Here is a 25,669-nt window from a genome sequence, read left to right as displayed (position 1 = left end):
CTTTTTTGCTTTTTATCTGCAATAGCATCTGAGGCATACTTGATTGCATCATTAAACACAAAATATGGTGTCATGCCCTCAAAACCATCTTACAGAATCACAGAATCACCGGATTGGAAGAGACCTTCAAGATCATCAGGTCCAAAGCATTCCCTGACACCTCAACTAAACCATGGCACCAAGTGCCACATCCAGTCTTTTTTTAACACATTCAGAGATGGTGACTCCACCACCTCCCCAGACAGACCATTCCAGTACTTTATCACTCTTTTCCTGATAACCAACCTATATTTCCCTTGATGCAGCTTGAGACTGTGTCCTCTGCTTGTCTGTTGCTGCCTGGAGGAAGAGACCAACCCCCACCTGAGCACAGCCACCTTTCAGGAAGTTGTAGAGTGATAAGGTCACCCCTGAGTCTCCTTTTTTCCAGGCTAAACACCCCCAGCTCCCTCAGTCGTTCCTCTCAGGGTTTGTGTTCCAAGCTTCTCTCCAGCCTCATTGCCTCCTCTGGATGTGCTCAAGAGTCTCAACGTCCTTCCCAAACTGAGGAGCCAGAACTGGACACAGCACTGAAGGAGTGGCCTCACCAATGCCAAGTACAGGGGAAGAATTACCTCCCTGCTTCTGCTGACCACACTATTCCTGATCCAGGACAGGAGCTATTGGCCTTCTTGGCCGTCAGGGCACATTCTCCAGCTGCTTATGAAATCAGTTGTCCACCTCTTCTTCCTGGCTGGGTGAATGATAGCAGATTCCCAGTAGGATGTGAGTCTTGTGGCCTTCCCTTAATTCTTACCCACAGGCATTCAACTTCATCATCATTAGTTTCAATACCTATGGCACCAAAGGCCTCCCTAATATAAAGGGCCACCCCTCCACCTCTTCTCCATTTCCTGTCTCTCCTGAAGAGCTTGTAGCCATCCAGTGCAGCACTCCAGCTATGTGAGTCATCCCACCATGTTTCTGTGATGGCAATTACATCACAGCTCTGCTGCTGTACCATGGCCTCCAGCTCTTCCAGTTTGTTGCCCATGATGCACACATTGTATACATGCACCTCATCTGGGCTGCTGATTACACTCCTATTTCAGGCTTACTGCCCTTGGGCCTGCTTCCAGACAGCCCAACAGCATCTCCTTCCCCCTTCAAACCTAGTTCAAAGCCTTCTCAATGAGTTCCACCAGTTCATGAGCTAAAATCCTTCTGCCCTTAACAGAGAGATGAGGCCCATCCAGTTCCAACAGGCCAGGTGCTGTAAAAGTTGCCCCATGATCAAAGAACCCAAAATTCTGCTGATGACCCTAACCCTTGGGCCGCTTGTCGATAATGTGGGCTCTCCTATTCCTTTCATCATTTTTTTCTGCCACCAAAGGGACTGAACAGAACACTACCTTTGCTCTTGCCCTATCAACCACCTGACCCAGTGCCTCAAAGTCCCTTTTTGTTGCCCTGATACTCTTCTTTTCCATCTCATCACTGCCAGCTTGGAGTGTCAGGAGTGGGTAATAATCAGAGGGCTGAGTGAGCCCAGGGAGTCTCTCAGTGATATCCTGTACCTGGGCCCCAGGCAGGCAGCAGATCTCCATGTGGGATGGGTCTGGTCAATATATGGGGTCCTCTGTTGCCCTCAGAAGGGAGTCACTCACCATGTTTACCTTTCTTTCCTTTTTGATGTTAGAGGAGGTGATCTGTCTGACAGATGAAGCGTAACTGGGAGGCTCCCTGGGCAGATAATTTTCTTCTACATCATCTGGCTGACCCTCTAGATCCAGGCCGTCATACCTATTCTGAATTGACTCCTGGGTAGGTGATGGGGGTCAGGAGGAATTTTTATTACCTTCCTGAGTAGGGACCCGTTTCCACTCCCCTTCATCCACCAGGTGTCTTCCTGGTGCTTGACAGTGGGAGGCATGGGAGTCCTCTGACTCGTGGTGGGCCTCCCTCAAGGATGGAAGGGCAAAACCCCACCAATCTGTTTCCCTTTCACTTTTCCTAATACTTCTTAGTCTTTCAACTTCCTCCCTAACCTTAGCCACCAGTGAGAGGAGATCATTTACCTGTTCACACTGCAGGCAGGCTTCTGCAACATCCCCTGGTTCCACTGATAAGGTCAAACACTCTCCACAGGAATGGGTCTTGGCCAGACACATCCTCTTTGGAGGGTTCTGTTTGGCTACATAGACTTTCACTAACTGCAGTTTTTGATCATGTAAAAAGCATTACTAACAAAAAAAACCCAAAACCAACCAACCAACGAAGACAAAACCACCAACAAATTGAAAACCCCACTAGCAGGAGGAAACTTGCAGCCCTGCCTGTGTGAGCTGCTGTGCCACACTGCTGCTGGCCACGCTCCCTAGAGCCCTCTTTCAATCATCCCACTGGAGAAAGCCACGCCCTGTGCCTGTGTGGCTAATGAGAACTTAGTACATTATCTAGACCTGTTTGCAACAGACATCTCATTTTTCATCTGTGTGATGGGTTATCTGCCAGCATAGGCTGTTGCTGGGTGTTAACAGTCTTGTCCTGGAAACTTATTCCTGAGTCATCCATCTTTCTCCTCTTGGCTGTGAGTGACAGAGCCATGGCCCCAACTGTTCCTGTAATACAGAAAAAAGAAAATGTGTTCTCAAGAGACTCCTGAGGGTTAACCCTCACTTCATCCCTCAGGGGCTGTTATACCAAACCCTGACCTTACTGGAGTTGTTTTTATTTGTTCAGTGATGCTGCCAAGAACAAGGGCAGTGCCACACAATGCAGGATGCTGGAACAGGAAGGAGAAGCACATGGTCTAGAACTGTGCACCAGCATCTAAGGAGAATTAGTTTCAATTTTTCATTTCAAAGACATCCTGTTTAGGCTGCAGATAGCTCACTTCTGGTTTTCAGGACCACATTGCATTCCTGATCCGTAAAGGAACAATGCTGGCGTGCCCTGACATGCAGAGGTGCAGAGAGTGAGTTCTGAAAGGCTGTGAGGTGTTTTGGGGCTATCCAAACATTGTGGTTTGTTGTCAGTAAGCACTGGTTTAGTTGCTCTTGGGAGGTGGTGCTGGAGATGTTACCAGCCCGTTTTATCCCTTACTCTCATGGAGGAATTTCCTTGGTCTGCCAGTCCTTTTCCAGCTGTTGGCAGCACAGCACCATTGCTCACAGGAGGGATGCTGCCATGGTGCTGTTGTGTGCTGCTGGTGGATATTATGAAAGATGTTGAGGTGTCCTTAAGCCCTACAGCCAAACGGACAACATGGCAAAGGACAGCAGTCTCCTTTCTGCTCTCTGCTTACCTGGAAAGGGCTGGTACCTTGCAAGGACCCTTTCTAGATGGTGACACGGACATCAAGCTTCCCTCCATATACACTCCTCTGGCAGTATCACACCAGCCTTTGCTCCTTCAAACAGCCCCATGTGCCTTTGTTCTGTGCCCAAAGCACTTCATTAGCACCAGTTCAGACTATGACTTTGCAGAGCTCCAGCACAACTCTCATGTCATTTCAAGCACTTTGAAGTTAAAAACAGTTCCAGAATAAACATTAATTCCAGAATGCCACAGAGAGCAAGGGAAGACCAAGTCCAAGTGTTTTAAATTATGGATACAGTCCTGCACCAGCCCTCTTGTTCAGCAGGGTAGGAGTGTGTGCTGCCTCCTGTGCTCATGGCACCTCTGCTGTGGAATTCAGTATCAAAATCTTTCCAAAGCCACTCCATCACTGCCCTCCTCAGCTGTGCATGGGAGGGAAATTATAATGACAGACTCATGGGTTGAGGTAAGGACAGAGTGAGATTATTCACCAGTGACTGTCACAGTGAATTTGGGAAATAAACTGAATTTATTACCAGTCAAATCAGAGCAGGACAATGAGAAATAAAATTGAATTATAAAATGCCTTTCCCCTACCTCCCTCTTCTTCCTGGACTCAATTTTGCTCCTGGTTTTCTCTACCTCCCCACCAGCAGTGCAGGGGGATGGGGAATGGGGGCTGGGGTCACTTCATCACGTGTTGTCTCTGCAGTTCCTTCTCCTCAGGGGGAGGACTCCTCACATCTTTCTCCCTTGGGGTCACAAGTCCTGCCAGCAAACCTGCTCCAGCATGGCTCCTCTGTCCATGGGCCACAGGTCCTGCCAGGAGCCTGCTCCAGTGTGGGGTCTCCACAAGGTCACAGCCTCCTTCAGGCACTCCTCTGATCTGGGTTGGGATCTTCCACAGGCTGCAGGTGGATCTCTGCAGCTGCCTCACCCGGGGCTGCTCTGGCACTTGGAGCATCTTCTCTGCCTTCTTCACTGCCCTGGGCATCTGCAGGACAGTTTCTCTCACGTTCTCATTCTCTCCTGGCTGCAGTTACAGAATAGTTTTTCCCCCTTATCTGTGCTATCACAGAGGCACTGCTGCCATGGCTGATGGGCTCAGCCTTGGCCACTGAGGAGTCCCTCTTGGAGCTGGCTGGCATTTCCTCTGTCAGACATGGGGAAGCTTGCAGGATTTTCTCACAGAAGCCACTCCTGTAGCCCCTGCCCACTACCGAAACCTTGCCATGCAAACCCTGTACAGGTACCAATGTCCCTTCTTGGAATAGCAAAGGAAGATGAAGAGAGACAGGAGCGAGGCCAGGAACTGGGTGAGCAGCATGAAGGGGTTGGCTACAGGAAGAAGTCAGCCCTGTGAATCAGCGTTTTGACCATATCTGATCTGTACTATATGTTTACAGCTACACTGACCCTGTGGTTTTCTCTGTCCTTGCTGTGTGGCATGTGGGAGGACTGTTGTAGCATTTCTGCTTATGGATCCAAATCCTGAAGTGCCCTGGGTCTGTGTTTCCTGTCTGTAATGACCATTCTTCTTCCAACACTGCCATAGCCACTGAAACACGAGGGAGTAAAAACTCAAAACATTGTGCAGTTGTTTGTAATTGCTACTCCCCTGCTCTCATCAGCATCATTTCAGCACTTTTTCAGTCATCCCTCTTACTGACAGAGATCAGTGATACAGTTTGTGTTCCCTCTCTGTATTCAACCAAAGATCCTCCTTTCCCCAACCTCAGGTAATTTCTCACATCTCCAAGTTACTAGATGGTACAAGAGTCTTTACAGTGTAGAGCTTTAATGTTCTTTGAATGAATTTAGGATCTGTGAGTCAGCAAACTGACCCAAAGGATCAAGTTAGCTCACAGGTGAGTGATCAGTAGCTAAACCTGGCTCACACTGTGAGTGACCACTAGCTAAACCTAGAAAGAGCTCTCCTTGGCTGTTGGAACTCTATGTTTGTTGCTTTTTGTCCCCACACAAGCCTAAGATTTCATGTTATCTGTGGTATGAGAGCCTGAGATGTTTACCAGCATTTCTGCCCACTGTGTGCTCCCTGATCCATCTTCCCTGCTGCACCCCTTGCAGCACAGGACTCTTCAGGGTTTAATACAGCCATCTCGAGGGGCTGCTGGGCAGGAGCAGAGCATCAGGTGGCTGAGCAGGAGCAAGGAGTGGGGTCTGCAAGGAGTCACTTGTGTGGATCTACAGGCCTGTGTTGTTTGTGTCAAGTCATAATCAGTCCTCTGGGGGTGTGAGATGCTAGCTGGAAGCCTGAGATCATCTCTCTGCCAGCTCTGAAGAGTGCTGTGGGAATAGCAAGTGTCCTCTGGCTGAGCTGAGCTCAGAGATTTGTTGCCAGTAGGAGGGGAGTGAATTTTGTTAAGATTTTGGAATATTGTCGTGGCTGCCAAATAACACCAGCACTGAGCTGGATTGCATGCATAAGCCAGAGCACTTGTGAAAACTGCTCATTTCTTCTTCTTTCAGTCACGTGTTGTGGTTTGCTGGCACTTAGCAGGTTCCAGTGATTCGGTGCCTGGCCCTGCTGTGCTCCCCAAGGGGTTTGTGGTGCTTCCCCACTGGACCCCCCTCCTGAGCCTCTCCCTGGAGCTCAGTGCCACCCCCTGGAATTACTGACCTTGTAAAAGCTTCTCTACTGAGAAATCAAGCTAGTTAGCAATAAAATCATACACAGGAATCCAATTACAAAATGCAGAATTTCATCAGCCGTTTTTCTGCTTAGAGCAGAAAGCAGCCCCTGGGCAGCCACCACTGCAGAGCCTCAGAATCTGGCTTAGGAGGGAGAGATTGTGTCTGGGGTGCTCTCTGGTGTGACTGTTCCTGCAGTCTGACCTCCAGCAGTGTCTGCAACTTCACATGGACTGCTTCATGCACTAGGTATATCCTTAGCCTAGGGAATATTTCACCCAGAGCAATTTCATCCTACCTCTGTTAAAAAAAAAAAATCATCACAAGGGACCTGTAGGCAGGAGAGCAGTGTTCTCTTTTTATGGAAGCTGTTTTGATGTCATGATCAGAAGGAGAGGCAGCAGCTGGAGCACAGCACCGTGTCTGCAACAGCAGTGCCATTTAGCTCTGACAATGTCTCACTGTGTCCTTCTCTCTTGTAGTTCCTGTGGAGCCATCTCTGAGTTGTGGTGGGAGGTCTGTTTCACCCATGGCACAGCCAAGAGGAAAAAGTGACCTCTGTGAGCAGCAAGATGTGGGGGAGGGAAGGCAGTGGGGAACCAGGCTCAGCCCCATCATCCCTCCTGGAGGTGATGCAAATCCTGCTTGGCTGCTGCTGGAATCTGCTCCCTGCCTTGGTAACTGGCCCCTCTTGAGCTTCTCATAAGCTCTTTAGATGTGGTGTGGCAGATGTGTCAGACAAAATTTTAGACTGGAACATCATGTGCTAGAGGATTTCTGTAGGCTGGGGGGTGGTCTGTGCAGGTAACAGGCAAGGAAGAGGAAAGGTACCCTTCAGACTGAGTTTTATATGGAGTGTCAGGGATTAGAGAGGCCAGAAGTTCTTTATGCAAACGTCCTCTATCCTATTTGAAACTTTTCTGTTCACAGACAGAAAAATTAGGGTTGTGTCTGCAGTCTGGGCTCTTGTACCCCTTCTGCTGTAGGATGTGGTGAGGAGTGAATTCAGGTGAAGCAGCAGCAAAGTGGAAATTATCTCCTCCTGAGGAGCACACTCTGAGTCCAGGGGGCTGAACTACATGCTCTTGTGAGGAGGCAAAGATTAAATAACCCAAAATTAAAACTTTATTAAGTGGAGGTAGCAGTTGCAAACAGCCTGCCTGTCCTGGGAAGGAGGCACCAGACTGTTGCTGATTAGACCTTGCCAAGGCCTGTAGTGGGACGACAATTTATAAAACTTCAGGTGTGAAGCTGAAGATTTAGATGAGTAGATTTAGATGGGTAGATTTAGATGAGATACAGGCACAATAAAGGTGGTGAGACATTGGCCCAGAGAAGCTGTGGATGCCCCAGCCCTGGAAGTGTGCAAGGCCAGGTTGGATGGGCTCTGAGCAGCCTGAGGGCAGGTGTCCATGTACACAACAGGGGGCTTGGAATAGGTGATGCTACTGTCCCTTCCAACCCAAACCATTTTGTGACTGCTGTTCCATGAGGTGTGAGTGCCCAACACATCTGAAAATGAGGTGTCAGCTATTCACACGTTCAGTGGTTTTTCAGAAAACAGATCTAACAAGAAGCTACAGTAGTAAGTTCATGTCAGGAGGGGAGCAGGTTTCACCATTTCAGTGTTGAAGAAACAAATCACTTCTCCAAAATGGTTGCTATTTGCATTTGTCACTTACAGCTGCTACTTGTAAGAATTCTCAACATGACATTGCATACTTTTAGTACCTTTAACTCCCTCTTTGTGAGGCCTTCTTTTTAAGTGTTTGCTCCCAAATCTGTTGAGAGTTTGACAGAAAACATGCTTACTAGCAAGTTTTTTTTCACATGCTGTTTCAGCTTGGGTGACTTGGATTGTGAAGCTTCTCAGGGTGTTTGTGAAGAATGTCTCATAAAGGGATGATGTTGGGAGGTTGGTTCCATCACAGTGGTCAAATTTAAATTCTTGTGGCACATTTTATTGCTGAGATATACTGCATATAGACATCACTTTGCAGGCAACACAGTCCTTACTCAAGAATTTGTTAGTTTTGGAGCTACAGACCTGCAGCAATCATTAATTAATGTAAGATAATGGATTTTTTTTTCTTAGAGTGTAATTTTTATAGGATTGAAAGAAAGTTTCCTGAGAAGTAACTCCTGAAATGTAACTATTCCTGAAAGTAACTTCTTTAGCTTGAATTTTACTTTAAAGGAAATAAACCAAGGGATAGTCTTGCAGAATTTTTAAGTACAACTGTTCTCCCTCATTTTATTTCCTGATAAAGCTTTGTTTCATTAGACAGACTTTGCATTTATTTAAGATTTGACATGAATTTTGCCTTTTATTGAAAACTGACTAGTAAATCTTGTTTATTTTTAGGGGCTAGCACTTAAAAGCTAGTTATCATTTGTGATCAGCTTCAACCTCTCCCCTTTCTCTTGTTTTGCCTACTGTTACCTCTGCTTAGTTCTGTCCTTTTTTTCTCCTTCCATTTGTCTCATCTGCATTTTCCCACTTTCCAAGTGCAGTTTCCTGTTTCTCCTTCAGTTACTGCCTGGGGTCTTTTTCAGGAGCATAATTTGACCAATGATAATAATCTTTAGGGTTAAGGCAGAAAAAGAAGAGTCCAGAACAGAGGTCTGGAGAGTGAGAGGTACATGATATGAAGAAGGGAGTTCAAGATGACAAGGAAGCCTTATTGTCAGTCTGGAGGGTGAGGCAGCACTGCAGATTCTGAAGGTGGAGCAAGAAAATGTCTGATACTGGCCAGAAACATTGGGAAAATGAGGAGGAGGGATGAAAAGGGGAAAAAGGATAGAATTGGACAGAAATTGTAAAAGCTGGACACAAGGGAAAAAAGGTGCACCAGAACAGAGAAGCAAAGCAAAGATCAATGCTTCTTTCCTTTTATCAATTTGAAATCCAGTCCTGCCAGACATACAGGTAGAGAAAGAGAATTAAGGGCATGATAAAAGCTGGTGTGGATCAAGACCTGTTGCTGCCATCATCATGTTTGCCTTGTAGCTCTTTTACTAATTCATAGACAGACATCATATTCTCGTGTCCTTGTCCTACCAAAAGAGTGTTGTGGTTTTATCCCCTGTTGCTTGTGGCATCTGAGTGTCCAAGTTAGTGCAGAGATGGCTCAGGATCTCCATAGAGAAGCAGGTTCCTGCAATGGTGCACTGAGATCATTGTCTGCAGGACCCAGAGGAGAGAAACTTCCATTGTCCTGCTCCTGCTTTAGAAAGAAATGGTGGGAGCTTTCAGGATTGCTATGTGACACCTTGGGTAAGATACCATTATTAATCAAGGTTCATGAAAAGAAGATAGCATTACTCTGGACAGATTTTAGTAATGAATTCTCTTTTAATTACTGACTGATTATATCTGATAATCTGCCTTTCTGTAATTTTACTGAGCATCAAGGCAATGCTCACTGGCCCATGCTTATGTTCTACTTTTTTAACTTTTCTGATTTCTAAAATAGCTTTATTTTTAGCCCTCTGTAAGTTCCCTGGAGTTCCAAATTGTGTTAAGTAGTAACATCCAGGGTGCAGAAAATGCCTGGCCATTTTTTTCCAAAACATCTTAGTTTGTGTTATCTGGTATTGCATATCTGAAAATGTTCATCATTACCACGAGTATTAGGCTAAGGAAAATTTCACGGTTGTCAGAAACCCTGGAAGTACCATTTTGTTGCTTTGCAGATGAAACCCAAAATACTAATGAGTATTTTTAGCTTTTTCACATCATTATTGACAACTTTATTATGCTTCTTTTGTTCTGGACCACTGTGGTTTAATTTAGTCATGATTATGTTTTGAAACTTGTCTTTTGTTGTTCCTTAACTTGTTTCAGCAAGTCTTACACTCTGGTTTAGTATAGAAAATCAGAGGAAAATTATAAAGAAATTTCCTTTATGTTAGTTTTCCTTCTTTGCAATCTACTGTCTAACCCTAGTTCCCTTGCCAGGCTTATGAGTGCTTGAGTGTTTTATTAGTTATTTAGTTGAAAACATTTTAGCAAATGTTTCTCTATTATGATTCTTGCTAATGAGCTGTGTACTAAACAAAAGTTGTCCATCTGTGGTCTTCTCATCTGCTTTCAAATTACATTGGAAAAGGATATAATCAGAAAACTTGAGGACAGTTTATAAACACTGCTTGCCTTTGTTTAGGAGGAACAGGTACTCTTGAGTTCTGAGCCCTTCAGAAAAATCTCCACAAAAGCGGGTCCCTGGATGGGAGCTGAACTCCTGAAAATCTGTTCCTTCAGGCTTTCTTTCCATCTGTTGCTCTGCTGGAACAATAATCCAAGGCTGACCTAATGTCAGAACAGAAGCAGACAAACTTTGCAAATGAATAATCTTGTTCCACATTATTTCTAATTGGCAATTTATTCCATCAGTTACACATTATCTTACTTTGGGACATGCCAAAGCCATTTAAAATCCTGTAAATTAGCATGATGTCCACAAGAAAAAGATTGCTGTGTGAGGTGCAGTATCCCTGCAGCCAGCACTTGTCGTGGCAGCTTAATGCTTAGGAGTGAGGCTGTGTGAGCTGATGGGCTTTGAGTTTCTATTGGGCATCCCTTGGCCAGAGCAATGGAGAATGACCCCTTTTGTCCTGTCTGTTATTATCAGGCAGCTCTGGAAAACGAGCACTGTTGAGTGAAAAGAAAGCAGCAGATGACATTTTGTTTTCTGCACAAACTAGTGTATAGGATCTTTGTTTTTCAGATGTGGTTTTCAAGAAGATGTGCTGATATTGCTGCTATTCTAGCTGTAGCTCTTTTGTTCAAGCCTGAACATAGATGTGTGGGAGTGGGGATGTCCATTTATATTAGTGAGCTGTTTCCTTGTAAAATTCCATGAATACCTAATGTATAAGTATGTATATTCTGAATAAGTCTTTTTTTTTAATATTACTGTAGCGCTCCTTTTCTGAAGCATAATTTTACTTCTCTAAAAAAGAGATGGCCATATTTTCAGAATAATAACACCTGAAGACTTTTTCCTGTGTGCTGAGATTACACATGCTCTTGATTACAACACTCACTGTTCTAACCCAGCAGTGAGCCTGGGGCAGGGACTCCTCTCTGTACAGAGCACAGTAGACACACTGTGATTTAAACCAGTGTCACCCAGCATTGGATCTGTAGTTCCAGTGTTTCACAAACAGCTGTCACACACAGGTCTGGAAATCTTCTGACTTTGGAGTACCTTAGTCATCCTCATTGCTGTTTTCCACACCTGACCAGAAAGCTCTTGTGCATTGCTGCTGTGCCAGTGGGACCTGGAGGCTGCCAGAGGAGTGACCTGCATTGTGCCAGTAAACAGTAACAGGAGAACTGTGCTCACAAAGTGAGTGAGGTTTCAAAGTGTCTGTATACAGGGTTTTGTTGACATTTGCATGGGTGATTTGAGGATCATGTGGGAGCCAGGAGTCTCAGCTGGACTCTGGAGTGTTCCAGCAGCCTGACCAGGTGGATTCCTGTACTCTAATTTTTGATCATCCAGTTTTGGTCCATGTCAGTTAGAAGGCCAGTCTTTATGTACAGCACTCAGGAGGCTCCTTTTTAGTCAGAGCAGGAGACTGGAGTGTTATTTGAGATATCCTCACAGTGCTTCCTGTGTGGACATCAGTAGGCTCAACTGGGTAAATAGTTCCTGCTGAACAAAGGATTACATCATCCTTAGGGCTGCTTTGGTTTTTGTTGAGGTTTTAAAAGTCACTAGAGTGATGCTCCAAAAGTTCACTTGTTCATAAATGAAGAAATTGCAATAACATGGGTCATCTTCTGCCAGCTGGATGCTGGTAGTTTCGAAATGTCATATGCCAAGGTTGTGAGCGTGATGTATGAAGAAGGTGCTAATGAAGTGCAGGGTTTGAGTACAGTAATACGTTGGAAGAATTAATGTTCCTTCATTTCTGTCTTCTCCAAAGACTCTACATTCCTACACAAGTTTGCTGCACTCTGGTACATCATGATCATTGAATTAGCTATCCTTGCAGCTTCTCCCCTTCCTGCCTGCCTGCCAGCCTGGGGCTTCACAGTCAGCTTGGCTCCAGCACAGTCCCTGGGCCCTGCTTATGGGGAGGTAGCACCAATACACAGAGAGGGGATGGGTGGGCAGGCAGATGCACCCTCAGGCCAGCTGCAGAACCTCAGACAGTCTCTTAAACTTCCCACACCCCCTTCTCATCTATTAACCTCTGCTCAGCAGTGCAGTCTGGACTGGCACAGCTAAATACAGAACCGTGGGAATCCTGTTTCCCACTTAGGGACTGACCTCAACAGTGTCCCTGTATGGATATGCTGCAATTACTTGGCAGTCCCACAGTGGCTTCCTTAGAAGGGCAGTGAGGGGAAACAACTTGAAGCCAGAAAAACGATTTCCTGCTGTTCCTACCGGTACCAGTCCAGCCCAGCGGGCCTGGCCCTGTGCCCTGTAGCTGCCAGTGGAGTCCCCTGGCCAAACAGAAAGTGTTCCCGTGTCAGTGGGCTGGTTTGGTGGCCAGACTACACAAAAGGTCATTACCAGGATATTTCAGTTCCATTATTTCTGTTTTATATACTGTTCTGTATGATGCTCTTTATGATTCTATTCCCTTTCTTTGGTGTTTCCCACTATTCTGGTATTGTTTACTGCAAATACTTGGGCTAACTAATAGTAAATTCCTTGCTAATGTCACTGGGGTGGAGACCTGTTGCTTGGCAGTGTGCTGGCTCCTGTATATAATTACCTGTGCCATGATGGGCTCTTATGCATCAGGAGACCTGTTGTAACTCTAAATGGACAAGAGGTCTTGTCAAAGACTTTTGGCATTCTGTAGCTTGGCAAATCCTCAACTATATTATCATTCATCTGTCAGAGAATATTTTGTGGGTTATGCAAATAAAGGTTGCTTCTTCCATAGTTGATTTGATTTATTTGTGTTTGCTAAATATTTTTTAAATCAGTTTTCAGCTCTGAATGATTTGGTCCCACTGTTCTTCCAGTTTTGTTGTTGTTTGGTTTACCTTTACCTTTAATACTTGGGGTCATTTGAGTGATAGATCCCTTGCTACAGTTAATAAAGCAATGAATTTGAGTTTGTGTAAGTATCCTGGATGAAAGCTGACTGTACATATTTTAACTTTAGATTTTGGCAGGTTTTGGAAGAAGGGTCTTCTGTAAATGCTTCAGGTTGAAGCAGTTCCTTGGAGCTGTGCTTTCAAAAGTAGCTCAGATTCAAAAGTTATTTGAGGCATATCCCTAATGAATATGAATGCAAAAAAAATCATTAAAGTTTCTTCTGCTTTATAATGAAGGGCTTTGTCATGAATAGTAGTTGCTGACGCCTGCAGATCCCTTTAGAGTATCAAATAAGGTATATTTCCAAATAAAGCAATATTTAGGTTCTGCATGGTGCTTGCTCTTAGGCTCCATTTGCCACAAAGTAGTGGTAGCAAGGTAATACCATCTGTGAGTTCCAGTTTGTTGATAATAAACTTGTGAAAATAACTGGAAGTAACTGGACTCTGCTTTTGTGTGCAGCTGTAATTGCAAGAAGATTTTACAAGACTCTTTAATGTAGTTGGAATGTGTGCGTAATCTTTTGACCTTGTTCTTAGTTTTTGATGACTATGGCATGTTAAGTGCTGATAATTGGGTTTGCTCTAGGCTGAAACCTGACCTGCTCTCTGCAGAGGAGATCAGATCTTCTATTGGAAGAGGCACTCAAAGGGGTACCTTAGAAATTGCAGCACCAGAGCTGCTGAGAGTGAAGATCTCTGAAATATGGCAATTACTTGGAAGGGCATGTTGTCCTAGGGACTGCTTCTCTTTCAGCCTAGTTTGAATTGGACTTTTCACCCAAAGGTTATTGTCCTCTAAATTTTCTTTTCTGTGCCATCTGGTTTGCCTCATAACTCAAGCTCAATTATTGTGAGAGCTGCCTTGTAGCTTCAGCTGGTGGAATGTGAGTCCTGGGTATGAAAGCAAGAGGCAGGTGCTTTTCACTGTGCTCTTGGAAAGGGAGTCAACTCTCTGTGTTTAAGCCATGTGCAAATGAGGGAAGTGTCTAATACCTTTATGAAAGGAGTATGCAGTAATCATAAACAGCAGCAGGAGCTGGCAGGGTAATGGAGCCAAAGGGATTTTTTAAAACCTGTCCACAGGGATCAGTGCAATGGACCAACTTGCACTTTGTATTTCAAGCCATTCTTTTCTGTCTATCTCAAACAGTGTTGATGGAACTGATCTTCCTTATTTTAAGCTTTCTGTGTGGGAGCAGTAAAACTGCTTAAATGTTTCTGAGTAGTAGTTTGCACAGTGCAGCATTGTTAGCTCTGCTTTTCCCATTCCCATTGGACTCCTTGACATATATTAAGAATACACAACATGGGTCCAGCTAGAGCATGCCAGACCAACTGTCCCTCCAGGTCAGTGTCCCATTCCTGCCAGCAATTAACAGATGCCTGTGTACCTTTGTCTAAACCTTTCCTAGCCTCCCACCATCTATTTTCAGCTTAGGAGACTTTCTAGCCATAAATCTTGCTTGTTAAAAGGAAGAGTTGCAGCTAACTTTCTTTTCTCTTACGTTTTAGAACTAAAAAAGCAAAGAAGACACCTGCTCCTTCAGCCAAGGAAGAAAAGCCCAAATTAACCATTTTTGAAGAGGAGGTGGATCCAAATGAAGGACTCTTCGGCCCAGAAAAAGATTTCTCATCAATCAGTCCCAGAGGAAAGATTAAAGAGAGTAAATCTGTTCTATATTTATATATACACAGATTGTTTTATCTAAAGCATGTGTATAACTGAGACTTTAAATTACAGTGATGCATAGTATACAGGCTAAATAATGTCTTGGAAGTGTTAAGGCAAATCTTCAGCTGAGCAGAATCATCTAGAATCATTCAGAAAGAACAAATGAAACCTGTAGCTCTCATAGATGTTCTCTGTAAACATTTTGAGCTGGGATATTAAGGTCTGTGGGAGCTGGCTGTCCCACAGTCACTCATGCCACACTAACAGGAGTAATGTGACCTACTTTTGAGTGCAAGGAAAAAGCAGATTTACCAAGTCCTAAAGTGCAGAGTATCACTGCACTTTGTGGACTGGAAGTCTTTGGAAAAAAAGAATTGTCTCCATGATCTGTTTTTTCAACCCACCTAGCCAGATTTACTTGTTAGTGTTAGTGCAGGCCTTGTGTTACATAGCATGATTTAAATTCAGCAGCTTCTGGTTCCCCTTTCTAGATCTGAAGTTATTTGAAGACCCAGACCTCGGTGGGGTGGTGAGACTGGGTGACTCACTCCTGCTGCCAGCTGCCTGTGAGCACAGCAAGTATGTGCTGAGCAGGGATCCTGAGGAGGACATTGAGGAGCTGCTGAGGTACTCATCTCAGATCTGTCATGTGGGATGAAGGTGGTCTGATCTATTCTGATCTATTTAGATCCTGAGAAAGATGAATTTGGGGACAAAGCTTAAATACTCAGAATGCAATCTATGAATCAATACTTGTATCGACAAGTAAAATGTAACGTGTGTCATGGAGCTTGGATATCAAACACATTAAAAAGGAAATTAGGAAGACCCTTTGAGAAAGGTGGGGTGCAAGGAATTTTTCTGTGACTCCAAAGGAAGAGCCTTGAAGGCCCAAGGTGTGCTATCTTGTTCTTGTTCTGCAAATGATCCACAGGGAACCTGACCGCCTCTGTGAAAAGTGGGGAACAAAGCCCAGAGATAAAGAACAGTTCAGCTTCAGGGCCCTGAAACCACGGGCTCTTGCCACAGGAGGAATGATTTTCATGCTGATGGCTCACAGACTTTCATGCATACTTCCAGGAGGTATCCTGTGCATACCTCCACAGCCTCTTTATCACCCTGTGTTTAATTTTTAATCTAGTGGGAAGGAGGGCTGGAGCTGAGAGTTGCAGGAGGGTATAATATATTGCTTCTCCCTTGGTAGTGTAGCCTGGAACACATCGGCACACAATGCATTTATCCCTGACATCTCCCTCACAGGGCTGGTTCGCCTGCGCCGATAATCCTCCAGAGATCAAGCAGGGAACCAGTGCTTGGAGAGACACAGGGAATCTGTGCTGCAGTAATGAGTCAAATTCATTCCTTCTGGGTCTCAAGCTGGCATCTGAATGATGAGGCCAGCCTGCTTCCAGTGCTAATTTGTGTCAACCAGCTCCTGTTAGGATGTATGATTTCCACAGCAGGTACTAAACCCAGGAGAGAGACTCTGTGTGTGGTTTCAAACCTCTCCTGAGGCAGGTAATTCTGCAGCTGTTGCTTTCTACATATGGAAAAGTGCTGCCTATCTCAGCAGTAATACCTGACTTACTTTAAACAACGGTTAAATTGGGCTGGGTGCCATCTTGCATTAGACCCTGACAGCCCACCTGATGTTTATAGAAGCTGATGGGGCAGGACATGACCTGATTTTTATGCTGTGGTACACTGAAAGCAAACACACGTGTGCTTGGAATATTTTCTTGTCTGCTAGTGATCTCAGCATACAGCACTTTATCCAGAGTGTTCACATGACTACAGGAGAAGGGCCTGTTCCACTGCAGTCCTTGCATTTTTATCCACTAGAGAGAACTTCTCCATCTGTCGTGGTAATGTCTTTTGGATTATATATGTTCAGGGAAAGGTCTCTGAAGTCTGCTCTGAGACCAATAGACCATGCCTTCAGATCAGTTTGGGATCATCAACAACAGCAGCACACCCAGATGGTTAGGGGAACCCATGGGAAAAGATGTAATTTCTTTTAAATTCCAGTAGTTTTTGTTTATTCCTGATTTGCCTCAGTGCTTCCAATAGTCGATAAATCGTCATCAAGGTCCAATTGGAAATGCATACATGTAATGAAGCAGAAAACCATGCAAGTGGTCCAATGGGAAAGTTGCTATGGGAATCCAGAGGCAGCTCCTGGCTGTGCAAGAGGTATAGGCAGATAGGTCAGGATCTGTTGACCTGTTCAGGTGCCTAACACCCTCTGAAATTCCCCTGGTAAACCCAGTTCATGGTGTTATCTGCACATCATAGAGGGCTGGTGAACTCAGTGCAAGGCAGTTGAGGGTAAAGGAGAAGCTGCTGTCCAAGAGGGGAGGAGGAGTGGCAGTACTGTTTTAACCCAGTGCAACACTTCACCTCCCCCTATGGAAATTCACTGCAGTCACCTGAAATCCAGGGGTAGGGCAAAATGCACTTTGTTTTTTGTTCAGCTGGAAGCCTCAGCAGAACAGTCAGGTCTCATAAATGTAGAGGCAGCATTTGAATCCTCTCCCACCTTCCCACCAAACTGGTGCTGAATGTTCTTGCAGAGCAGTACCACAGGCTCTTTTCCAGGCAGTGACCCTTTGTGGTGAGAAGATGTTCAACATAAGCTGCACTCTCCAATCTCCGTGCATGGGAGCTTGAGCTTATTTTGAGGCCTAAGAATAAGTCTTGCCTTTGCCCTGTATGTGTTGACACTCTCCTTTCCCAAACGCGACTGAAGAAATCTCTCTGCAGCCCTCAGATCAGAGTAGGAGCTGTGACAATCCATTCCTTTAGCAGGCTAGAGCTGGAGATGCTACTAGAAATGAATGGAAACCTCTTGGTCCCTTGGACATAGTCAGTTCTATCATACCAAAAGTTTATCTGGACACATTTTGTTAAGATCTAGGACTGTCCTGAGCTATGATGCACCAGCAGGTCTGTGGTAGGTCCAGAAAGCTGGACATGTTCACTGCACTCCAGTGGAGTAGCTGAATAATGCAGATGTGGGAGCTCTTCACTGGTGCAGTGAACATTCACATGTACCTCAGGGTCTGCTCACATGTGTGTGGTAGATCTGAGAAGTGTCTGACTCACTATGAATCATGGGCAGAGTTAGAAGAGAGCTGCCTAAGGCAGAGAAGGGCAGAACCTTCTTCCAGAGGAGCTCACATGTGTGTGGTAGATCTGAGAAGTGTCTGACTCACTATGAATCATGGGCAGAGTTAGAAGAGCTGCCTAAGGCAGAGGAGGGCAGAACCTTCTTCCAGAGGGGGATGGGAAGAAGATGATGTCCAGAACAGAACACAGGAGCAATCAAATGCTTTGTGATCTTTATGGTACCTGAGTGGTTTGAGCAGCAGTAGCACCAGAGCAGTGTCAGCACAGCAGTGAATCCTCAGCAGTAGCTGTAACTCACGAGGCAGAGGCTGTTAAGGAGAAAAATGAGTCTGCAAAATGTGTGTGGGCTGTGCTTGTCACAACATGAGGGAGAAGAGAATCTGATAAACGTTCTCATTGCAAACTGAAGACTGTGCTCTCTGTGGATACTTGCTCATATGAAATGAGAATTACTGTTTTAAATAGAATCACCAACTTGACATTAACAAGTGCTGAGCATTGAGAAGGACCAATTGCATTCTAAGTGCAATGGGAGATTTCATGGGCTTTATCCCATGGGACTCTACAAAGCAGATCCCTGAAGATGCCAAAGTGTGCTCTCCTGAAATCCAGAGTTTGCTGAGCACCCACTTCACTGCCATGAGAGATTCAAACTCGACCATTTCATGGTCACTGCTGCCCTGGAGCTTTACATTCCCCACCAGCCTCCTTACTGGAGAGAATGAGGTCCAGCCTAGCACCTCCCTTGTTGGCTCCTTTGTTACTTGGAGAAGTAAATTGGCCTCAATGCTTGAGGGGCCTCCTGCATTGCTTAAGCCCTGCTGGCTGTCCTTCCAACAGATGTGGGGTGGTTGAAGTCCCCTGTGAGGACCAAAGTTTGTGAATGTGAAGCTGCTCCTGTCTGCAGAGTACCTTATCCACTCACTCTCAGAATGAGGTCCAGCCTAGCACCTCCCTTGTTGGCTCCTTTGTTACTTGGAGAAGTTAATTTGCCTCAGTGCTTGAGGGACCTCCTGCATTGCTTAAGCCCTGCTGGCTATCCTTATTTTTAAGGCTGAGACTGTGAAACTGCACCCCAGCCACTGTTCAGTCCATTGAGCTTCTTGAGCAGGTTCATCAGCTTCAGGTTTGCCAGGGAACTGTTGCCACCCTTGAAGCAGAAAATGTTTGTGTGTTCTTCTTTCAGCAGGCATTAGCAGATGCTGAATTCAGAGAATAACGCATCTTCAGCCTATCCAGTAGTCATGTGGAGCAGCATTTCCAGCACCAATGCTCACTGTCCTGAGAGTATGAGAACAGCATTGTAGTTGGGAAAAAAGCTTTGAGAAACTCCAGAGGGTTTATATGTAGATCCTTTGGGGAGAGGATTATTTGGGCAATGTGCAGGTGGAAGAGAAGGTTGCGATAACTGAGTCAGAAATTTCCTGACCACTGCAGGGCAGTTTCTCTTGACCACTCCAGGGCAGTTTCTCTTGCTTGCTATGACAGAACTGTGGGGAAAGGTCCTTGATTTTTTTTTTCTGTAACCTGCAGTAGGTTACAGAAAAACAAATTCTTCTGTGATGGTTTTCAAGAATTTTCTTATTTCATTCCTGTGAAGTATCAGGATGTTACAAGCATTAGAAAAGCTATAAAGTAAACTTGCCAACAAAACAACCAGTTTTTTGCTAGACCAGAAACATTAATCCTTGCCCCTCCCCTAGGAACATGTACAGGTTGTGTAGAATAATGTACAAAGGTGATGTGGGATCCTAGTGCAGCAAGAGATGCTTTTGCTGGGCTTGAGACCCACTAGATTTTAACCACCTTGCCCCAGGTTGTTTGCATTTTTGACAGACATTGTCAGCTCAAGGGGCATAAGCTGCCTGCTGCCCCCTGCCCTAGCTGTGCCTTTGGCTGGTGATTGGGGAATTTTCTAGAGAGGTAGGAGAGAGAGGTTTAAACTTTTTCAGACTGGAAAAATTGACTTTTCTCATTTCCAAGGTGAGTGATGTAACCAGCAGGCTGATGTCCTCAGAGGGCTTCTTGTGGGACTTACCTGCACTAATGAGCCTGTTCTGTGGCGCTCAGCCAGGCAGCACCACCAGGCTGCCTGCATCCATGCTCTTGGACTCTGCAGCTGCAGGACAAGGGGACTGTGTGCAGCTGCCTCCAGGGAATGGTCACTGTCCCACTCCAGCTTCGAGTTGTGCCAGAGAGGTTTTTGGAGGAGGGCTAATCTCTCCCAGACCAAAACCATGCCAGTGGTTCTTGTAGCATTTAAACAACACAAACTGTCATAGTCCAGTCCAGACCTAGTTCCTGGCCCAGGTTAAAATACCATTGTGAATTTACCTGTAATGGATTGCAGGGGAAAGCTGAAGGAGGAGAGAGATCTCCTTCACAGCCCCCAGTGCTTGGCATTCTTGGGATTAACTCCAGCCTGTATCTTTCGGTGGGCCTTGCTGGGCATCACACTGTCTCTCCTGGCCATAGCAGATGTCATGGACAACAGATACTTTGAAGTCTCCTGTCTACTTTTGGGTACAAGTCTTTTCTCAAGTTGTAGATGCGATGTTACAGCACTCCCCAAGGCTTCATCTCTTGTACTTGGAATTAGCACCATACAAAGTAAAGAACATAAGATATCAAAAGATGAAAGTCTTGTTCTGCAGGAACTGCAGTTAGTTAGACAACTGAGCTTCAAGCATGAGCCTTTTGGATTCTTAGCAAATTATGGGGGTCTTTGTCTCTTGCTTTCATTACAGATTTTCCTCATTAAAGCGTTCCCAGCAAGCAGAGGTCACTGTCCCCATCATGTTGTACATGCAGACAGTATTCCTGTCCCAAAGATCTGGTCCAGAGAGAAGGGACAAAGTCCAGAGAAATGGCATCTAAAATGTTGATGTTCTTGTGGCAGCTGCATCTGTCTCCAAGTCAGAACTCATTTACTGTCTGGAAGTCCACATGCCAGCAGTCATGAAGGGCTTTGTGGCAGCCTTTCTTCAGTAGGAGCTTTGATTGCTTTCTTTTAGAATTTGAGAGAATTTCCACCAATAGAGTCTGTGAATCAGCACAACAATATGGCAAGAATTTTAAACAATGTGGTGCTGCTTTTCTTTTACAGAAATAGAGACTAATTAAAGAATGATTAATTACATGGATTCTGTGCCTGATTGTCTACAGAAAGATGGGGTGGGAAGGTTCTTCCTTTAATCTCGTTTCAGAATAATTGCTTGATTTTTTTCTTCCTCCTCCTGGCCTGGAGTTAAATATGGTGGTAGTTATGCACTGCAACAATTCATTTGCTTTCAAGAAATAGAAGTCCTTGTTTCTATCCCAGCCTGAGGCATTTTGCATTTTACCTCTTTAGTTTTGCAAAGACAGTTGTGTCTCACATGATCAAACAGCAGTGGATCAAAGAGCTTGCCTAGCACTGCAGCACTGAAAAGCAGGTTTTGAGACAAAGACCACATATTATCTGCTGTGTTCTCTCTAAGAGACTTCTGTCTAACCAAGGTCTTGAAAAAATCCAGGACAGAAGAAGGAAATTACATCATCAGCTTCCAGACTTTCTTCTGCAGAATCTTTGGCTTAAAAGCAGAACACAGAACCCCCACCCCCTAAAGACCCCCACAACCTACTGGACTGGATCTTTTGGGGGTATTTTTTTGGCTGAGTGATTTTGTTGCTGTGATTAGCAGAGAAACTGGAGTAGAGAATTCAGGAAGTTGTATCATCATACCAGGTTAGTGAGCTGGATTTACTGCTGCCTTTTCTGGGCAGTGCAGCTACTTCAGGATGCTGCTTCCTTCATATGGTCTCTATGTTTTGTGCATTGTTCCTCTGCTTATTATGTTTTCTGTTATTTAAGACCAAAACTTTATGACATGGATGCTGATTCATTCACTGTGTGTTTATGCCAAGAAGGGAGGCTTCAGAAATACCAGCCTTGACAAGTTTTGTTTATTACACAGCAAAGAGAACAAGAACATGTCTTGGCAATGTGATCACAGGTGTGATACCTCTTGGATATCAGAGCTTGCAACAAACAGAAAGGCCTGGGCTTAGATTAAATTAATTTCTTTGTAGATGAGGAATTCAGAAATACATTGAATGTGTTTTGTAAGTTAAGTAGGATATGTCACCCACAAAGAATCATGGAAAATAAAAGACATCAAAAGTCTTATCTAAATAAAAGAGAATATGATCTCCAGAGTTACTTAGAGGATGAAATTTGAGGTGCTGCCTGATGTAATACCACAGGTAGAGTTCAAGGTGCAGAACTCTGGGGCAGTGAATGGCACTGTTCATCAGCTGATCTGTTCAGGTGTTCCCTAGTTTTAGATATCGGTGTTCATGCTATTAATTGTACAAGAGCAGCCTTGGTTGAAAGTGATTCTTTTAAGTTTCCCTTTGGGAGTCACAAGAAGATCTATCTGACTTCAGGAGTGGTTTTACCTTAAAGAGTTCTGACTGTCTCTACACCAGAAAATTTAGGCTAATCCTTACTGACTTCATGGCTGGTTCATGGTGGGTGTAGTTTGTCTCAGCCAGGGCAGTAGTGTTGCAAGTTCCTTTCAGGTTTTAATGAGGGTGAACACAAAAAACAAACCCTTGAAATCATGCAGTTTATCGTAGTAATAGTGGGATCTTTAGCTTGAAGGGGCTGTAGCTCTTGAAATATCTATGGTTCTAACATTCAAACAGTATTCACTGGGGATGGAGGAATAAAGTGTCCCAGAGATGTTGGTTCTTTGATCATGTTCCTGGTCATCCTGGACAGTTGCCTCATCAGTTGCTTCCCAAATTATGGAAAAGCTGAGCTTTACTTTTAACTGTCTGCAGAAAGCCCCACCAGTTGTACTGCTGTGTGGTAGAGGCATTTGCAGTACCTCTCCTGAGGCAACTGGTGAAGAAAGAGAGAAAGGGAGGAATCACTGTCCCATTTAGGAAACAGAAATTATCCCAGGGGTTTCACAGGCATCTGGGTAACCCCCCAAGATGCCTCATTGCCTGACAGTGAGGAAGTTATAAACTGGATATTGGGAAAAGGTTTTTTACCTAGAGGGTGGCTGGGCACTGGAACAGCTCCCCAGGGCACTGGCCACAGCACCAGCCTGACAGAACTCAAGGAGCATTTGAACAATTCTCTCAGGCACATGGTGTGACCCTTGAGATGTCCTGTGCAGGTCCAGGAGATGGACTTAATGATCCTGATGGGTCCATTCCAGCTCAGGATATTCAGTGGTCCCATGATTCTAACTACAAAAGGCAAGTGAGAAGAAGAACCAAAAAATATATGACTTGAAATTATTCATTCATGCCCCAGGGACTGCCTACCTATGGGTAAGGGAGAAAAAGAAACTAAAAAAGCATCTTCCTTAGACCCTAGTGCCACATCCTGTTCCAGTGAGTGGAGCTGCTGAAGAGAATCCTTGTTTTTCTTTACTCCATGTTTTGACTTTCCAAAGGCACACAGTTCTTGGAGTCACCAGATAATCTATGATAAGGGCTCTCTTAAAACCTGTTAACAGCTCATGCGGGAACAGAGTTGGGCATGCACAGCCTGCTGCATATCTGATAAGGTCAAACAATGCAGGTAGAAAATACCCTGAACTGTTTGAGGTGTTCTGGGTTATTTCAGTAGGAATCAGAAGCAAATTATCATCAGAAAGAGTTGTTTTATGTGGCCACAGATTACAAAAACTTCTTCAGTGTCCCAGAACCAAATATGAAAATGGAATTTTAAAATCCATTAGTGTTTACAGTTTCTCATGATTGAGCATAGGGATGCTCAACCTCAGTTTTGGGTGATGGAGATGAAGAGGAAACAGAGTTGAATGTGGATAATTTTATTTTCCCATGAAAATTTATGGGGAAGCAAAGCATCCTGTCACAAATCAAAAACAATTTTCCCAAACTAAAATAAAGTTTGGTGTTTTTAGTAATTGCTAATTGCCTTTAATTTAGACATTTGAAAACATGCTGTAAAATTAACTTGTGTAAGTTAACTTGTATAACCACATTATGGAAAAGATGGTTCTTATGGAAACTTCTATGGAGAGAGAAATTTATCAGAGTAGATCCTTTTCTGCAGAAAGTTTTGTTTTGAAAGATTGCATTTTCTTACAGAAAAAAAGCAGTTCAGAAATTCCCAGGATGTTACTGATGTTTTCTTTTCATTTCAGAGTTGAAGATGATTTTGAGAAACTCTTAGAGGTTACCTCCAAACCAAAACCTAAGGTCCCACCAAAACCACCTCTGCCTCAGAAGCCAGCAGTTGCCCCCAGGAGCACTAATTCACCTTCACTGGCAAAGCAAAAGGAAAACAGGATTCAGACGATGAATGAAGTGGACATTCTCCAATATATCCAGGAAAATGAATCTGTCAACAACCAGGATACCAGTCTTTTTTGAACAGAAGTATTTTTAAAATGTGATGATGGCTTCTTGGCCCCACCTCCCAGTGAGCTCCAGTGACAGCAGCAAGAACTGACCAGCTGTTTCAGCTGTCACAGTGCTCATTTGTGCACCAGGATGCAGAGAGCAGCAAGTTTGAGTAGCAGAACCTCCCTGTGAGGTTTTCAAAACAGTGCAGCTGTGGTCTAATGTTGCCTTAGATTTTCAGGGTTTCACAGGGAATGTGAACAATGATGTAGCACTACAGATTTTCTACTGCTATTTTAGTATCAACATTATGCGGTTTTGGCCAGTTGATTGAAAATGGTGAGGATGTTGTACACATGGCAACTGTGAGTAATGTCCAACAAATGGTCTGAGGCATGATAGGATGCTGTTCCTGTCATTTTTGGATAGTGTTTTTCACCTCAGTGAAAAACATCATTTTCCTTTCATCCAGTGTGTTTTTGTAGCAGCCTTTTCCTCCCTGACTGGTATTTCAGTAATTTTTAACAGGAATTGCTAAATATAGTTAACAGTTCCTGTGTCTTTCCCTGGATCCCTAAAATCCCAGCTAACCCTGACAATCTGCTGCCTTATTGCTGCACAAATGCCAACTTGTACGAGGACTTTAGGGCTGCAAAGACCATGCTATGCATCTCTGATTCCCAGGAAGAAAAGCAGATGGCTGGGGTGACTAAGAACACTCTCCAGACATAGATGGAGGTTGCAGTGCCTGGGAGGTTTGGGTGCTGTAGGCCTCCTGTGAACTCCAGATTCACAAGGGCTAATTTTTTCCTGCCAAGTCTTCCTGGGTTTTCAGTGTAGCTAGTGGAGAGAGGGTAATTTTTTTCCTGCCAAGTCTTCCTGGGTTTTCAGTGTAGCTAGTGGAGAGAGAGAGGAGCTTCTCCAGGGGGTAATTCAGTGCAGGTGTGTTAATGGTGGAAATCTGAATTGCTCTCTGGAGTCACTCTTTCTCTCCTATTCCTTCACTTCTCTCAGAATTTTTAAGAACCAGCCATGGTGATTAATTCCACTAAGCTAAAATGAGTTTGTGTGATAAGATGGTGGTCTGTTCTTTACCATGTGATGGTTAAAACAAGGGAAGACAAATTTGTCATTATCTAGAGGAAAAAAAATAGGAAGAAAATATACTGGAGACATTTTAATATGCAGGAGAAGAAAAACTTTGTAGAATAGGTATCCAAGACTTTTCTTCTTCTTGTCAAACTCAGACACTCTGGTTGAAGATACCAAATTTACACCTAATGTGGGTTGATACCTGCTGTCATGCAGAGTTTCCTGAACTCATTCCATGTGTGGTCTAGCTAGAGATGAAGACAAGCTCCCCAGAGGAAAAATTTTAATATATTTAAGCCATATCATCATCTCAATATTTGCCTTTCTAATATAGAACAAAATAAATAGAAAACATTATATATTTTTAATAATGAAATTATTTC

General features: G+C 44.3%; 1 protein-coding gene across 3 annotated transcripts in view; it reads left to right on the top strand.

Annotated features, from left to right (window-relative positions):
- HS1BP3 (HCLS1 binding protein 3) overlaps window positions 1-25,043 on the top strand; it is a 53,738-nt gene extending 28,695 nt beyond the window's left edge. For all 3 annotated transcript variants that reach the window (XM_039721631.1, XM_039721632.1, XM_039721630.1), the window contains exons 5-7: window positions 14,537-14,688; window positions 15,188-15,323; window positions 23,996-25,043. In XM_039721631.1, the coding sequence (XP_039577565.1) occupies window positions 14,537-14,688; window positions 15,188-15,323; window positions 23,996-24,224 (517 nt within the window). In that variant the 3' untranslated portion in view covers window positions 24,225-25,043. The remainder of the gene's footprint in view (window positions 1-14,536; window positions 14,689-15,187; window positions 15,324-23,995) is intronic.
- Window positions 25,044-25,669: the final 626 nt, after the last annotated feature.

This window comes from Passer montanus, unplaced genomic scaffold (assembly GCF_014805655.1).
Source record: "Passer montanus isolate IOZ18808 unplaced genomic scaffold, ASM1480565v1 scaffold46, whole genome shotgun sequence".
NCBI classification, from domain to species: Eukaryota; Metazoa; Chordata; class Aves; order Passeriformes; family Passeridae; genus Passer; species Passer montanus.
Note: the sequence above shows the minus strand (reverse complement) of the source record. Positions and strands in the feature narration are given on the sequence as shown.